At 50.8% G+C, this 15,124-nt stretch overlaps 4 protein-coding genes across 4 annotated transcripts; 2 read left to right on the top strand and 2 right to left on the bottom strand.

The window, feature by feature from the left end:
• The first annotated feature begins 1,059 nt into the window (after window positions 1–1,059).
• FOXG_03673 (uncharacterized protein) lies at window positions 1,060–10,515 on the top strand. Its single transcript, XM_018381501.1, has 4 exons — window positions 1,060–1,773; window positions 1,832–4,391; window positions 4,673–7,459; window positions 7,504–10,515. Exons 1-4 carry the CDS (start codon window positions 1,721–1,723, stop codon window positions 10,099–10,101), a joined length of 7,998 nt encoding a protein of 2,665 aa, XP_018238015.1. The 5' UTR covers window positions 1,060–1,720; the 3' UTR covers window positions 10,102–10,515.
• On the bottom strand, window positions 10,503–11,431 carry FOXG_03672 (uncharacterized protein). Its single transcript, XM_018381500.1, has one exon. The coding sequence runs from the start codon at window positions 11,287–11,289 to the stop codon at window positions 10,615–10,617; it is 675 nt and encodes a 224-aa protein (XP_018238014.1). The 5' UTR covers window positions 11,290–11,431; the 3' UTR covers window positions 10,503–10,614.
• Window positions 11,432–11,437: 6 nt separating this feature from the next.
• Window positions 11,438–12,878, bottom strand: FOXG_03671 (uncharacterized protein). The gene is made up of 3 exons (XM_018381499.1): window positions 12,177–12,878; window positions 11,780–12,121; window positions 11,438–11,723 (listed from the first exon to the last, which is right to left on the bottom strand). The coding sequence occupies exons 1-3, from the start codon at window positions 12,753–12,755 to the stop codon at window positions 11,646–11,648; spliced, it is 999 nt and encodes a 332-aa protein (XP_018238013.1). The 5' UTR covers window positions 12,756–12,878; the 3' UTR covers window positions 11,438–11,645.
• Window positions 12,879–13,169: 291 nt separating this feature from the next.
• On the top strand, window positions 13,170–15,083 carry FOXG_18626 (uncharacterized protein; the record flags this gene model as incomplete). The annotated part of the gene is made up of 5 exons (XM_018398764.1): window positions 13,170–13,204; window positions 13,252–13,297; window positions 13,347–14,026; window positions 14,079–14,767; window positions 14,816–15,083. 5 exons carry the CDS (start codon window positions 13,170–13,172, stop codon window positions 14,893–14,895), a joined length of 1,530 nt encoding a protein of 509 aa, XP_018238012.1. The 3' UTR covers window positions 14,896–15,083.
• Window positions 15,084–15,124: the final 41 nt, after the last annotated feature.

Here is a 15,124-nt window from a genome sequence, read left to right as displayed (position 1 = left end):
CTAGAAATCTGCAACACTGCACAGACTTCAGGACGGCCACTGGAAGAATTAGTGGTTAGGTCAGCAACTCACAGCCGTTTGATGGTTGGCACTCGAAATCCTGGTATCCTAAAAGACGTGTCATAGTCGACGTCACCTGTCCTATCAAAAGCAAGTTAATAAAGGTGTTGCTGTCTTTTTATTCCCATCCATGGTCGCACGTGTGCATGTGTAACTTGGGAATCCGTGTCTACGTGTGACATTTGCGTTGAATGCTGTGTAAAACTCGCATACATGATACACCAATGAGGAGATATAAGGGGCCAAGAAAGCCACCTGTTATGCAGAGGGTTCGTAGTTCGTGATGTTGATGTTGAGGCCAGTGCCGTAAAGGTAAAGTTATCACGAGGTGTCAAAAGGGTTCATGCTAGTGGGTAGGTGACGAGGACCGAGGCACTAAGCCCCCCTGACTAAACAGTAAACTCTTCAACGGCCGTAATTCAGGTGATCAATCTCCAAGGCTCCAAGAATAATTACAGTACCTTATGTGCAACATTGGAGGGGGCTTAACACAGAAGGACACGCGAGCTCACGGGTATCTTGACTCGGTAGACTTGAAGTTATTTTCTTCTTTGTCTTATATCCCGAGGCGTAGAACAATAATAAACCGTTTCCCCAGGATGAAAGACAAGGATATGTCAAAAATAGCAATGGCCAGTTCTTGATCCATGTCTCTAAGGATAATTGGGATAATTATCAACGTGGATTTTAATTACTTGCTCTATAAACGTCCATTCCGTGCACTAACGCGAAGTGACGGGAGTCCACCTAAGCTAGCAGACGATCTCGTAAATTCGTGCCAGTGAGGACCTAATAATAAAGATCTAATCATTCTAATGTTGGGTTGACTCCGCTGATAATTTCATTCCATCGATCGACCCATTTTGGTTTCTTTTTTTGTCGTTTCTAGGTAGACTAGTCGTCCCCTGTATGATAACGGCTGCCATAAAAAATCACGGTCGTAGTATGTAATCCTCGCAGTGATCTTCTATTTCTTGGGTTTCAACGAGGCTGGGCAAACTGGGGTATCTTGATGCTCCTGTGTATTCGACTCCTTGTCTTCCTTTATTAGTGGTTCAAGTTGTCCGCCGCCCCCAGTCTTTAGAACTGCAACCGCCTGAAGTGCCCCATCCACCTCCGTCATCCAATCTCCAACGAGCTACCACAGCGCCGGGCAGCATAGCACTAAGCCAAAGGTGACAAAAGTGCCTGACCGCACCATTCATTCAACCATCCACTCGCATTCGCGCTCGCTCCCGACCACCACCAGAAACGTAACTCCGCCTCCTTGTTTCTATCACCATCTTGTCGCCATCATTCACAAGTTGTCGTTGGCATCTACTGTTTTGCCATAGCCTTCTTTGTTCTGCTACCTTGATCTCATTCTTCTTCTTGTTGTATTGACTCTTTTTGTTGTTTGTGTTTCTTGGCTTGCAGACCTTGTATTTTAAGCTCTTTGTCAACCTTGACCAACCGTCCGTCACCTACCGACGCATTACTTTCTCCGCCGCCGATCATCATCGCCGAACCCGATAAATAGCCCAGTACACCTAATCCTATTGCCACGTCCTCCCAGTTCAACTGTTGCCAACGCCGCCGACCGCTGGATTTCCATCAAGCATCACGAGGTCGTCCAAGAATGCTTCGATAGTCGAGTTTGGCTAAAATCCCCAAACACGACATGGATGGGACATATAATAACCCTTATGCGCAAGGGCAGTCGCAATCTCCATTGTAATTATCCTTCGCAAATATCTAAAGTTTCTCACCGTTAATCCGCAATCGCTTCTAGATCTCCACAAACGCCTGGAGGATATCAGGTCAACGTCAACCGTACGAAGACGAGGAAATGGGTCCAAGCGCCGACTCAGAATTACGATGGTGACGACTGGGGCGCCGACGAGTTCGAGGATGACGAGCCGCCGCCGCCTCCCCCGGTTCCTCGAGTAACAACAGGTCTCCGACCGGTCGGACAACGAACCGAATCATTTGGACCCTCCCCAAGATTGGCTGCCGCTGTCGCTTCCAGTTCTCGCAGCTCAAGCAACGCGCCTTCGCTACAGCTTCAGACAAACCATCCGGATGTGCCCAACCCAGACCACCCAGAACAATCCCATAATGTTTCGTCGCCGGTTACAGGACGAACCGGATCACCTGCTCCTTTGTCTTCAGGCGCTGGATCTTCGAAAGCGCCCAGTTATCATCAACAGCCCGACGTACGATCCTCTACCCCGCAGAGCACCGCAAGTTCCGCTGCTCGTGCTTCGCCTTCAATCCGACCCGATTTCCGCCATATAGATGATGAGCGTAAGTTGGGCGGGTCACCGTTGTCCATCGCAGAGAATATTGCACCCAGACCCGATGATCGCTCTACACCCCCCATCAATGAACCGAACCAGCCAGGACACGGTCGAGGAGATGGCCCAGCGATTGATAAGGTCCAGAAGCAGCCAACTTTTGATGCCATTCTTGCCAAGCGTGAGGAGCTTGGTTTAGGATCTCAGGGGTTGCACGATCCTCCCACTTTGGATAGCATTGCTTCTTCGGAGCCTGCTAGTCACAAGGAAGAAACTGTGATTCATTCGCCTGCAGATATAGACCGAAAGCGATTATCTGTCAGCCCGCAGCTTCCCGATGTTGCGCGTATGTCAGTATTTGGCGCTGATTTCTTCTCCTCGGGAAGCAATCCGGGCGCTCCTGCCTCTGCCCAAGACCCGACCAAGCAAGACCAACCTTCAGTTCCCAGTCAAGCAACTGATACCCCCGGAAATCTCGCAACTTTAGAAGAGAAGCCCAGAGAAAGTGAAGACAACACCAGCACTCCTGGACCTAACAGCAGTACCTCTCTTGCCCCTGCGAATGATCCTCGAGCTGTTCCACCTCTGCGTACACCAAGCCCGAACTCAAAGGGACTCTTCCCATCACCTAGAGAGCCTGCATCAGCCACCGACTCGAAGATTACGCCCACAGAGCCTCTGCACCCTCGACAACCGGATTACTCTCCTTCGAACTACGAGCCAAATTCTGCTTTGACACAAGGATCTTTGAACACTTTCAACTCGTCACCTGTTAAGGAAAGTGACGTCTTGAGTGAGGAAATCATGAGGTCCCTTAGCCCCATTGCTCCAACACCAAGCTCTGCAGTGTCTCGACCTCTGCCCGATAATTCTCAGTCTTTGACACCAGGTGACCGAGGTGTCACTCGTAACAGCAGCTATACCCTTAGCGATTATGATAGCTATTGGGCCGATTCAAACGAGAAACCCGGGCAAGATTCGAAGATCGAAGCAGAGGTCCAAGAGAAGCCCAAGACTGAGACCTCTCCAGTGCATGAGCAGCAACAGCAGCCAACTGTCCAACCACTGTCTAGCATCGTGGTGTCTACCGAATCCCACCCTACCGCTCAGCCCGAGTCACCCAAGTCTGATTCACGGCGTAGATTCTCTTGGGAGGCTGGTTTCGATTCCCCACCAAAGATTCTCCCTGTCGAGCCGCCGTCTGGTACTTTGAACAACGAAGCTCCTCGTCCAGCTTCTCCTTCACCTCTAGCACCAGCGGGAGTCCAATCTCCAAAGGACGAGGCTTTAGATGTTGCCAGCCAAACTAAAGAGTCACCTCGAAATGCCGAGACTTCCAGAATCATCATCCCATCTTCTGGTGGCATTTCTCATCAAGTTTCCAAAGCCAGCACGCTACCGCCAAGCCAGCAGCCAGCTACTTTGGAGCCTCCTTCTCCCGTCTCTATCGAAAATGATGATGCAACTCCTCGAACCGTTGAAAATCGTCGTCCATCTGTTGCAGAGAATAAATCATTGACTCAGATACCTTCAAATCTTACGTCAGCATCGCCAACCCCAGATAAGTCGACCAAAGCTCTTCCTCCCAGTCAGTTCCCTCAGACTACCCCATGGCGCGATATCATGAGCCTAGCAACACCCGTTCAAAGGACTCTCAAGTTTGAAGCGGGTCTGGCTACACACCAAGCGTGGGAGTCAGGTCTGGAGAACTGGTTGTCTAATCTGATGACCGAGCATCCCGAATACGCGAACGGAACTTCTTCCTTCTCCGGAGCCGGGGTGCCCACAAGTCAAAAGGGACACGCATCAGGTCCCAGCCTTTCTCACAATCAACAGCCGTATTACCAGCAGTATCTTAATGCAAGCTCGCCTACGACAGGGCCACCACCAGGGCGATCTCGACTTGGCGGATCCGTGCCATCCGGCACCAGCGGCTTCGGAAACTCGAGCAACCAGATTGGAACCAAGGGCAAGGAATTCATGCAGTCTGCTGGAAAGATGGGCAAGGGATTGTTTAGCAAGGGAAAGAGCAAATTGCGTGGAACTGGGGACAAGGTATTTCACTGACGCTTCTCTTTTTAGAACCTGTTGTGATGGGCTTCTTCCTTTTTTTTTCTCCCTCGGAGCAGGGTTATTGTTGGATTAAATCTCCTTTCGTCATGCACTTCGGGGCTGATGATCACTCTTGGCCTTACCTTATGATGAGACGGGTGTATGAGATAGGAATTCTACGACGCTTGTTCCCTTTTCTCCTCCCGCATTGTCATCCATCATGATGTTGCCCATCCATCAGGCTATGTGACAAGAGTGTTTATTAATGTTTCTTTGGTTGACAGGGCGAACCAACATCTCCGGTGCAAACAAAGTTCAAAGCTGAAAGACGCGCATCGTGGGGTTTAGATCGTCTCACAAGATCCCGCGCTGATGACTCCTCCGAGAAAGACGTCGTGAACTCGAGGCCTTCGACCCAGTCGTATCATGCTCCCCAGTCCTCCCAATCTTCTAGCATGCTACAGTTTGGCTCTGTGCCATCGACTGGCGAATCAGGTAAGAGACTTGCTTCACGCGAGAGCTATGGGCCTCAGCTCTCACAAGATCCATCTGCTTCTGCTTCTACCTCTGCCTCTGCCTCTGCTTCTATTTCCGCTCCCGCCAGTAAAGAAAATGATGATAGATCGCAATGGTACATTCCAACTCCTATCGATGAGTCTACTTGGGATCCTTTCAAGGGAACAGACCTTGCCAAGGGTGAAGTTTCTGAGCAATCAGGAGCCATGCTTGCAAACCAAGGCCATCCTCAGGATGGTTCCAGCACCCAAATGCCATCCAGTAATCCAATGTCTGGCGGTGCTACTCCTACGCCTACCAGCGGCGGTATTCGTATGGTGCCTCCAGAGGACCCTGCTGGCCCATCACCTCAATCGACGTCTGTTTATTCATCGGTTATCTCACAGGCCCCCATGGCAAATGCACCTCAGTCTCAAACCCCGACTCAACCACACGATCCCTCAGCTATGGTTCAGCGTCATTCCTCCTTTGTTGGACTACCTCCCATCAGAAGAGGATCGACTTTTGACGTAAACTCGAGATCGACAGCGACTGAACAAAGGACCACACAGCCTATCGCTGAACATGTTTCTGCTGAGCCGGAGGACTTCGATGAGATTGCTCGTCAGCAGGGAACACTGACATCTGAGGTTACGGTCGGGTCTACATTGGTTGGGACAGATTCTATCATGGAAGAGAAGTTCAAGAAAGATGCGGATGGATCAGAACCTCAATCACCCCCTCCGCAACAATCGCCACGCCACTCACTGCAGCAATCACCTCCCAGGGGACCACAGCATCCATTCCAGATGCACCCAGTCCAACCCGGGCCTATGCCACCGCAAACTCAAGGATACCAGCCTCCGACGCTACCCTTGCTTCCGCCTCAGCTCATGGGAGGCAACCCCGTTCAGAGGCTTCCTCCGTCTGGTCCCTGGAAATTGGAGGAAAGCCACTTGTCTGAACCTCTTCACCGCGTTCCTCCTAAGCCTCAGGCAGTCCCACCATCGGGCCAATGGAAGTTGGAAGAAAGTCACTTGGCCGAACCCCTTCATATGGTTAACAGAAACCGAGCGGGCACGAATGCCTCGCAACTTTCACAGCTCTCGCAGCGTTCACAACGTTCACAGCAGTCCCAACATGACCCTTTCTATGGCTACAACAAAGAAACTGGAGATGTTCCCCCTTCTCCATCTTCGAGCTCTACAGCTAATAAGCATCATCAACGGCAAAAGCCTTCTGAAGTGCCGCCTTCATCGGCCAATCGTTACCCTGGTCTCTTCCCTGGTCATCAACGACAACCGAGCGGTTCTAAAGAAGTTCACCCTGGCCCTGGATCTCAGTTCATCAGACGCTTTTCTCAGGAGGGCATCACCAGAACAGGGACGGGCGACACTACTAATGAAGACCGGGGACGTTCTAAAAAGGCCTCGGCATTATTGAAGGACATTGGCCATCGTTTCAGGAAGAGCTCGACTGAGCGACGAAGCACGCCTGTGGATCACCACGGTCAGCAGTTCCATCCTCCGCAACAACAGCAGCAACTTCAGCCACCGCACGCTGACGTCCATCATGATGCGGCTTCCGTATCAAGTGTGACGACGGACGGAACCCATGACAAGAAGAAGTCGAGAGCCAGTTTCATGCTAGGCCTGAGGAGTAAGCAGAGCCGAGAACGGCTTTCAATGCCTCCCCCTCCACGCCCGGATGACAGCAGGCCCGCCACATCGACGGAAGAGAGAAGAGGATCTCGGCTCAACCCTGACTTCGATCCTGCTGCGGGTCAGTATCGACCTGCAGGTCCTCCACGCGCAGCTACTTCGAACTTGGCCAACGAGATGAGCCAATCTGCTACTCCTCCGGCAAAGAAGCGATTCTCGGCATTCAATACCAAGGCTGCTATGACGAATGTCTTCAATCGGCCCAGTAGTGGTACATCCTCGAAGCCTGGTACACCCACCTCCTCAAGGCCGATCTCAAGTCATTTGGGAGCTCAGCAACCAGTATCCCCGGAACGCCCTGTTCATCCAGGCTTTGAGCGAAGTAGCACTGCCGGTCCTACCTTCAACCAGATTCTTCCGACTCCAACAGGTACACCGCCGGTTGATGCTAACGAGCGCCGTAAGAGACGAGGTTCGGCTGCTGGACTGATCTCCGGCCTTTTGGGACACGTCCACAAGAGCAAGGAGTCTCAGCAGGCTGCGTCACCCCAGATGCAACAGCCTTATGATCGCCGCGCTTCTGGTCCCCAGCTTGGTACCCCTCACCCACCCGCCCTGCAGACACAGGGGCGAAGACCTTCGGGACCCCAACTGACCAGCCCTGTACTTCCAGGGGGTCAGCTTGGAAGCCCCCAAGGCCCTGCACCGCCATTGGCTAGTCCCCAACCTCAGAGACCTCATCAATTTGGTGACCAGCAGTCGATATCTAGGGAACAATCCCCGATGTCATCTGCCCGACCTCTATCTGGAGGGCTAAGAGATAACCAGCACGCTCAAGCTGCCTACCGCAACTCACGTCCATCACCTCTGGGCTTTGGCTCTACCACACCAGCAGGAACTCCTCCTATTGGATCAGTGACTGATTTCAGCCGCCATGGGACTCCACAGACACCTTTCAGCGTGGGACAGAGCTTCCCGGACGCGCGAGCTGGAAGAATGCGATCGATCTCCAACACCATCAGCGTCAGGTTTACGGTATCGTCCAGACAACAGGCCACAGGCCTTCTTTCAGAACCGGGTCTCAATATCAGCAGCTGGTTCGCGAACAATGGGCACACCATGCGTCACAATCGTCGCAGTCGCTTGACAAGCTCGCGCATGCAAAGCAGGAGGGAACTCGGATCCAACGACCAGTCACAGACTCACCAAACATGTCCTTCAGGCATGAGAATAGGGCTAGTCATGGTGCATCAGATAATGACATGCCCTTGTCTCCAGTGTCGCAAATGTCCAAGACTGGCCCGCCGTCTGTATCGTCGATGGCTACTCAGAGTCCTCGTCTGAATACTACTACTTTGGCTGCTGGAAGACGACAGTCCTCCCAGCTTTCACAGCCTGACACGCCTGTTGTATCTGCAGTGTCTACTTCTCCACAACAGCAGACCTTTGCAAACAGGATGGGAATGTCACCGCCACAGCAACAAGAGCAGTTTCCTTCTGGATTCCAGCAACAGGCACACCCTCAGATGAACCCTCAACATGGTGGCTACCAGATTACTCCGGGTCAACAGTACGAGCCCAATCTCCGCCAGCCATCTGCTGGTCAGCCTATGCCAGGCTCTCACCCGCAAGCCACTTCTCCTGGCCGTCCACCTACGCAGATGCAGCACTCTGATTCAGGCCCTCCAGTCCCTCCAAAGGACGGCTCGGGTGCTCTCCAGCAACCCCAGATTGCCAATCACCCAGCTCGCCAGGCAAGTCCGGGAGCTTCGAAGTGGAAGGGTTTGAGGAATCGCATGTCGGCACAGGTCTCAAACAAGCCAGCAGCGAGTCAAGGAAAGGGCGAGAACGACAAGCTGACTGCAAGCAAGATCCTTGGGGCATTTAAACGAGGTTCCAAGGAGAATCGGCAGTCAATGGTCATTCCCGATCTGCAGGCTTATCAGAACCATGAGATGCGGCCTGTGCAGCGACAACAGCAGCCTCAACAAGCCCAGCAAGCTCCGCGACCTCAACAGCCCCAAATTCCTCAGCAGCCCCAGCAGCAATTTGCTGGCCAAGTTCCGCATGGACAGACCCAGTCTCCACGTCCATCCTCGAAGGCCAGCGGCCAACCTTTCGGACAAGTGCCAACTGCTCGCCCGTCATCTCAGTTCAGCAACCAGAGTATGGGACAAGCGCAGACCAAGCGTTACTCATCAATGTTTACCAGCCCAATTATGCCACAGCAAGAGTTCCGAAGCCCTTCGGGGGCTTTCGCTTCAGGTTCCCAGGGTATGAGCCAGCCACAGCCTGGCCACCCGTATCAGTCTCCTCCTCAGATGCAGGGCCAGTTCCCGCCGACACAGTCGCCACAGGCTCAATACCATTCTCCGCCGCAGCCCCATGGTCAATTCCAGTCTCCCGTCCAACAGCAAGGTCACTTCCAATCACCTCCTCAACCGCAAGGCCAGTTCGTGTCTCCGCCTATGCAACAAGGCCAATTCACATCCCCCATGCAGCAGCAAGGTCGCTTCCAGTCTCCCGCACAGCAACAGGGACAATTCCAATCTCCTCCTCAGCCCCCGGGTCAATGGCAGCCTCAGGTGCCTTCCCCTGCCGGACAATTCCCACCACCTCAACAAAGACAGGCTTCTTATCCTGGCCAATGGCACGGCGGAACAATTGGTCAAAGCCCAAATACGCCCTCGTCATATAGAAGTCCTCAGCATTCTCAGTTCTCGTCGCAGCCTCAAAGCCCGCAATATGGGTTCCCGACAGGACAAAATGTTCATGGAGAGGAATCGCCCCCTGTCCATGTCTCGACGCCTACTCAGGTTCACTCTCCTACACCAGTTCACGCCCCGTCGCCTCGTCCTTCACTGTTGAATCTGCAAGCTATGGTTGCTGCCAACCCTGAACACGACCACACTCCGGAGGGAGAGCGTGAGCACTCAGATGCCGCTCCTCGAAATGACCCCAATGCAACTCATCAGGGAACCCCCAATATGCAGAGTTTCAACAGCGGCAGTCCTCATAGTGGCAGAACTAGCAGAAGTCCTAGAGTCGGCGGCAATCCTCCGTCAGCGCAACACGTTTCCCCGAGAATAGGCACAGAGCAGAACGGTAGCTCAAAGTCCCGAGCTCCTAGTCTTCCCATGCCTGTGCTTGTTGGAGGCGATTTCATGGGAGGTCATACTGCGCCAGGTGCCAGTTCGCGATTCTCACCTAAGGCAGAGGAGTCTCAGGGCGTCTCGCTCAGTCCCCCATCTGGTGCACCGGGCAGTGTCAGCCCCAATTCTACGAGGCAATCCCCCTCAGGTGGTAGTGATCTCGGCCCTCCCGAGCCAAAGAGCAGGGGAGGCCTATCGTTCCACGCCGAACTCGAGGATACCGAGGATGCCCGGAAGCGCACATTGCGAATTGATTCACAAGAAGAGAAGATTCACTACGATCCCAATGCTGACTCAGATGGAGAGGTTCCTCCTCAGATGAGCGCGACTAGTTATCCTGGACAAGAGTGGAATCCCTACGGCATGCCAGAGATGGGTGACTGGAACGAGGCGACGGACCGCTAAGCCATTCCTCACTGCCTATACACCTACCTATACACGCACTACCTACTCCTATACGCACAGCATATATCATACTTCTACCACTCTACTCAAGATTGTTTCTTAGACTGCCAACCCAGCGATATAAGTCGGCCTGTAACGGCCGCCCTTACCCCAATTCTTGGATATATATATTAGTTCATATTAGCCATTACTGGATCTATCAGTGATTGGGGTTTTGTTATTTGTCCCAATACAGCGTGGCGTCATGGCTGTACATATGTTACCGTCTATGCATTTACAGAATTTGTCAAGAGATGGAGCGAAGAGTAATAACAGAATGGAGAGATAGCATGGAAGGGGTGGAAAAGTACACGCATTACGCATATCTAATTCTTTAATCAATTATATATTCATTTACACTCCTTATGGGCAGGCTAATAAGAGTGTTTTCCTCTGCAAGAATGTATATCCTAGACTGGGACTCCAGAAGTGAGATGGAGTGTCCGTCATGTATGGCATTATAGAAGTATAAAATTATTTGCGATTTTTTCCTTGAGAGCCTTGAGTGCTCAATATGAAAATGAACCTATCAAAGTCCAAAGAAGCATTCCTGAATGGTATCAGGGCCAGAATGACGGCCTGTGTATAATACGCAGCTCGGTCAACAACACCACCGGTCAATAGCCCAACTGAGCCCTGCTTGTTCTTTGAATCTGTCTGTCCAAATACCATATCATCCGCGTGTCCCAGCTCAACACCATCTTTCAGCAATTGACAAGTCCTCTCCGGTAGAAAATACGCCGAAGTCCGTGCCTTGCCGACCTTCCCATCTTTTCCAAAAACAACAATCCAAGCAAAAGAGCAGATCGAGCCATTGTGAGTTTCAACACCGCCTTCGATGCCAACCCAGAAATCAGCTTCTATTCTGGCTGCTTGAGCGTTCTGTGCTCGATTTGTTGCACCACGCAGAGTCTCTTCGTCTGAGAAGGGCTGGTCTGAAACGTTGGAGTCTACGCTTATGCCTCGAAAGTCATAAGAGTCTGGAAGCATTTGTGTGAAGCCATCGCGGGTTGCTTTGATTTTGGGGATGTTGTTCGAAGCAACGACCACAAGCTTTTGCTTCTGAGGTGACTCCATTGTTGGTCTTTGAAGAGCGAATTTCTTGGCGAGGACGTTGATTATGGTTCGATGGTTTCGAGATGTGCTCATGCCTTGGCGGTCAAAGAATATGGGTATCCCTGGACAGCCAGTTTGTGATTTGTTGAATTATATGTATGCGTCCAGGGCATGCCTGAGGGGTTTTGCAATGGTTAGCCTAGGCTGTGTTCCCCACCTGTCACTGTTATTGGTAGATTCAACGGCTGATATCAATCCTATTCAGAGCAGAGTCACGATAACCATTTAAACTATTTAGCTTTCGATAGTCCGAATTCCTTATCAATGTGCCACTAAAAATAGTTTGTTATAGAAACTAACTACTATCAACTCACCCTTGACCGCCAGCATGAGTAGCCTCAGCTGTGCTACATCTGGACGGACAGATTCTCGCTCCTCCAAGCTATGTCTCAAGACCCCCAAACTTTAGACCAGTCTTGTTCTCTGATCCAATCTTCAACGCTTTCAAGTTGAGGAGGCTGGTTCACCTGCATACAGATCAGCTTCCACCATTATCTTATCACAAATATCAAGAGAAGCTTACCTCGTTGGGATGGGCAGCTGGAGAATCATCACCACCATGGAGCCCAATTTCATTAGCGAATGCAAAGTTATCTTGCAATTCAGCCCTCAACTCTCCTTTACAATCAAAGGTAAACTCTCCGGGTGGTATGTGTAGTAATTCAGTGTTGTACCCCGTGACTTTACTGAAAATTCGTACGAATTCCCGTGGTGTGATCCAAGCACGATATCCGACGACGCTTTTCCCTGGAGGGTTTTGAATTAGGGCTCTGACGAACGGACCAGAATCTTGGTCGTGTGATATCAGAGGAACTTTGGTATCGAGGTCTAGGTTGTTTGCGAATTGTATGTTTCCGTTCTCTTTCTGCTACAGCGTCAGTTTGAATATCATTGGATTTGGACAGCTGTTGAAATCGAACCTTGGTTGGCTGAGCCATTGGATGAGTCAAGAAGTTGTTGAGAAAGTATCCAGGGAGAAATACACTCGTCTTAGCCCAAAGCTCTGGCTGGTTTTGGTCACCGTACTCCTCTGCATCTGCCTTGGAGTCGTGATGACAAACATTTGTGTACTTTCCTCCCGATAGTTTTGTCGGACCCGGAAGTGAAGACATGATGAAACGTTCTAGACTTGATACTCTGGCAGCTTCATCGATGATATTCTTGAGTTGTTGGGTTTCTTGTACCTTTGTCCACTCGTTGAGAGCCTGTCCCGGCTTTGGTTTATTTCGATTCTTTGGATCGTTGTAGATGCCCCAAAAGTCGCTGACTGCAAAGATAACATTTGTGTTCTGGAAGGCTTTGGCTAGTGAGGCCCTGTCGTCCAAGTCGGCTTGAACTACTTCGACACCGCGGGCCTCGAGGTTCTTTGCTTTTCGGCTTGAAGGGTTTCGAGTGATGCCACGAACACGCCATTCTGGATCATTGATGAAGGAGTTGACAACTGAGCCTCCTTGGCCGCCTGTTGCGCCAATGACGACTATGAGCTTTTTGGTGGTCATGTTGGATGCAGTTGGTGCTTGATTGTCAATAGTCCATTACATCTCTACCCATTATATATTTCTGAGAGAATATAGTCGGTCATTCATTATTAATCGTCTCACTCTCAGCCAGTCTCATCACGTTATTTTCATGCCTGTCTCGCTGTTGGTGTTGGTTGGTGGTGTCTTATACAGGAACGGTTCCACTAAAGTCCGCTCCAATTCCGCCTCTGTCTCACTCCTGCCTCCCTATTACCCGCTCACCTCCGCTCTCAGCTTCTCTCTTCTCTTCCTGCAATCAATCTCTTCAGCCTGTTCACGATCTCTCGCCCCCACGCTCACGCTCACGCTGCAGCCCAAGAGGTCCCGATTGATTTATAAGCTGCTTTACAATCACTGCAGATCGACGAGGCTGTCAGCGGTACGCGGATCGAGATGCCAGTGGCTCGTCATTCATGTGCAACATGTCGGTAAGGCTAGGCCCTCCAATCAACTGAAGCTTCTCTAACTTGTTCAGCCGCCTGAAGAGGAAATGCATGAGAGAATTGCCATCTTGCTCCTTAGTACGGCTCAGAACTGGGGCAGATATAGCCTAAAACTGACGGCTTACAGTGTCGGCGCCTTGGCAAGAAATGTGAATATATAGAACTTCCACCACCTCCAACTGCTCCTCCGCCAGATGGGACAAGCCAGCCGTCTCTATCAGAACCAAATCAACCGTTTCCCTTGGCCTTCTTCTTGGATCCAGATCTCTTCACGCCACTAACCGCCAGCAATGCATTAGCACCTGGGCCAAGAGTCGATCTGCAGCAGATTATAGCTAAGCACTTGGAACCAGATGACTTGCCAGTCCTCTATCATAATTACTTTTCTTCAGTACATGAGTGGCTTCCCATGATTAGCAGAAAGCGGATCACACATCCCGATCCTTTCAGTCAAGATGCTTGCCATGATCTACTACTTTTATGCATGAAAATATGCACGCTCAGACCCAATGGCCACCCTCCATCCCAACATCCGTTGTACATGTTGGCAAAAACTCTATGTGCCGCTGCTGAAAGTGCAGGCCTAGTTTCACTTCGCCTAGCTCAGTCCTTAGTGCTATTAGCTCTCTATGAAGCGTGCCAGGCTATATATCCTGCCTGTTACCTCACCATCAGTCGAGCGGCGAGACTAGGCATACTAATGAGTTGGCATGATAGAGATGCACAGCAGCTCTTCAAGTTTGCTGATTCCTGGTCTAAACGAGAAGAACAGCGCAGAACATGGTGGACTATCTTTGTGCTTGACAGGTAAGTCATAACTCTGCATCCTTGAACCTCCATCTAATTAAACTATGTTCAGATTCATCAGTATGGATACAAGTGGACTACCATTTGCCACTCCAGAGCCTTGCCCTGATGAGCTACTACCAGTCAACGATGAAGATTGGGTTTTGGGTAAGACAGTACCAAGCGAGCCACTGTATACAGCATGCTTCAGCTCCATCACAACTCTGGGCTCCTTTGCTAGAACATGCCAAGCAGCTCATATGCTCGGCAAGGTCATTACACACAAACATTTGAAAACCAAATCTTCGCACGATATCCTACATGTTGTCCAGGAAGCCCAGAGCCTTAATAGAGCACTAAACTCACTACAAATTTCTATTGAAGAACAATCCTTGAGCAACGCTTCTTCTTCTTCAGCATCCTCTTTGGCATGTGCTTCCGCCATTTGCATTAGTGCCCAAGCGCTCCTATACGGAGCTTATGGTTGTCCTGACGCCCCTGGAATAACAAGTCGAGAACGCTTGACACACGAAACAGAATTGCAGAGTATTAGCGTTCAGGGCCTGAGAGCACTAGGTAGTACTTTGGCCCCTAAGCTGGCTCAGATTCAGTCAGATTGTCCTCTTCAAGCAAGATGTTTTTATACCGCTTGTAGTGCATGCTCATGGTTTATTCGGGAAGACGATGAACCACAGATGAAAGATGCGTTGGTGACTATCGTCGATGGGCTTAGAAGACTAGCTGAGCGCTGGCCAATTGCGAGTAAGTACTTCAGACTTTGTTCCCTGGAGTGAACTGACGGTTTCCAAGCTGAGTACATTTCTCTTCTCGAACAGGGCGGGATTTTGCGCCTCATTGATACCAGCTCTGAGACGGAAACCATGTCTTGAAGTTTAATACTCCTTGGTATTTCAACCGACCCTCAGGTTCAGAAATCATGATATGGTGCTTGATATGCTGTCCAACATCAGGCATGGCGGATAAGTGTACTGGACTGACATCGACGCCACGTGATATAGCTGGCCTCAATTGATCTCCGAACGTCATAACCCAGAATGTCATTCACGAGTCACGGGTATTCTCCATCAACAAAGTTCATGTAAGTTCATGAGTCGTCCA

The sequence above is a fragment of the Fusarium oxysporum genome, chromosome 8, assembly GCF_000149955.1.
Source record: "Fusarium oxysporum f. sp. lycopersici 4287 chromosome 8, whole genome shotgun sequence".
NCBI lineage: Eukaryota > Fungi > Ascomycota > Sordariomycetes > Hypocreales > Nectriaceae > Fusarium > Fusarium oxysporum.
Note: the sequence above shows the minus strand (reverse complement) of the source record. Positions and strands in the feature narration are given on the sequence as shown.

Coding starts and splice junctions, on each gene's coding strand:
- FOXG_03673 (XM_018381501.1), top strand. CDS start 1,721: ATGGATGGGACATATAATAACCCTTATGCGCAAGGGCAGTCGCAATCT. Junction 1,774..1,831: donor GGGCAGTCGCAATCTCCATT/GTAATTATCCTT, acceptor AATCGCTTCTAG/ATCTCCACAAACGCCTGGAG. Junction 7,460..7,503: donor GAACTCCTCCTATTGGATCA/GTGACTGATTTC, acceptor GACACCTTTCAG/CGTGGGACAGAGCTTCCCGG.
- FOXG_03672 (XM_018381500.1), bottom strand. CDS start 11,289: ATGAGCACATCTCGAAACCATCGAACCATAATCAACGTCCTCGCCAAG.
- FOXG_03671 (XM_018381499.1), bottom strand. CDS start 12,755: ATGACCACCAAAAAGCTCATAGTCGTCATTGGCGCAACAGGCGGCCAA. Junction 12,122..12,176: donor CAATGGCTCAGCCAACCAAG/GTTCGATTTCAA, acceptor ACGCTGTAGCAG/AAAGAGAACGGAAACATACA. Junction 11,724..11,779: donor CAGCTGCCCATCCCAACGAG/GTAAGCTTCTCT, acceptor ATCTGTATGCAG/GTGAACCAGCCTCCTCAACT.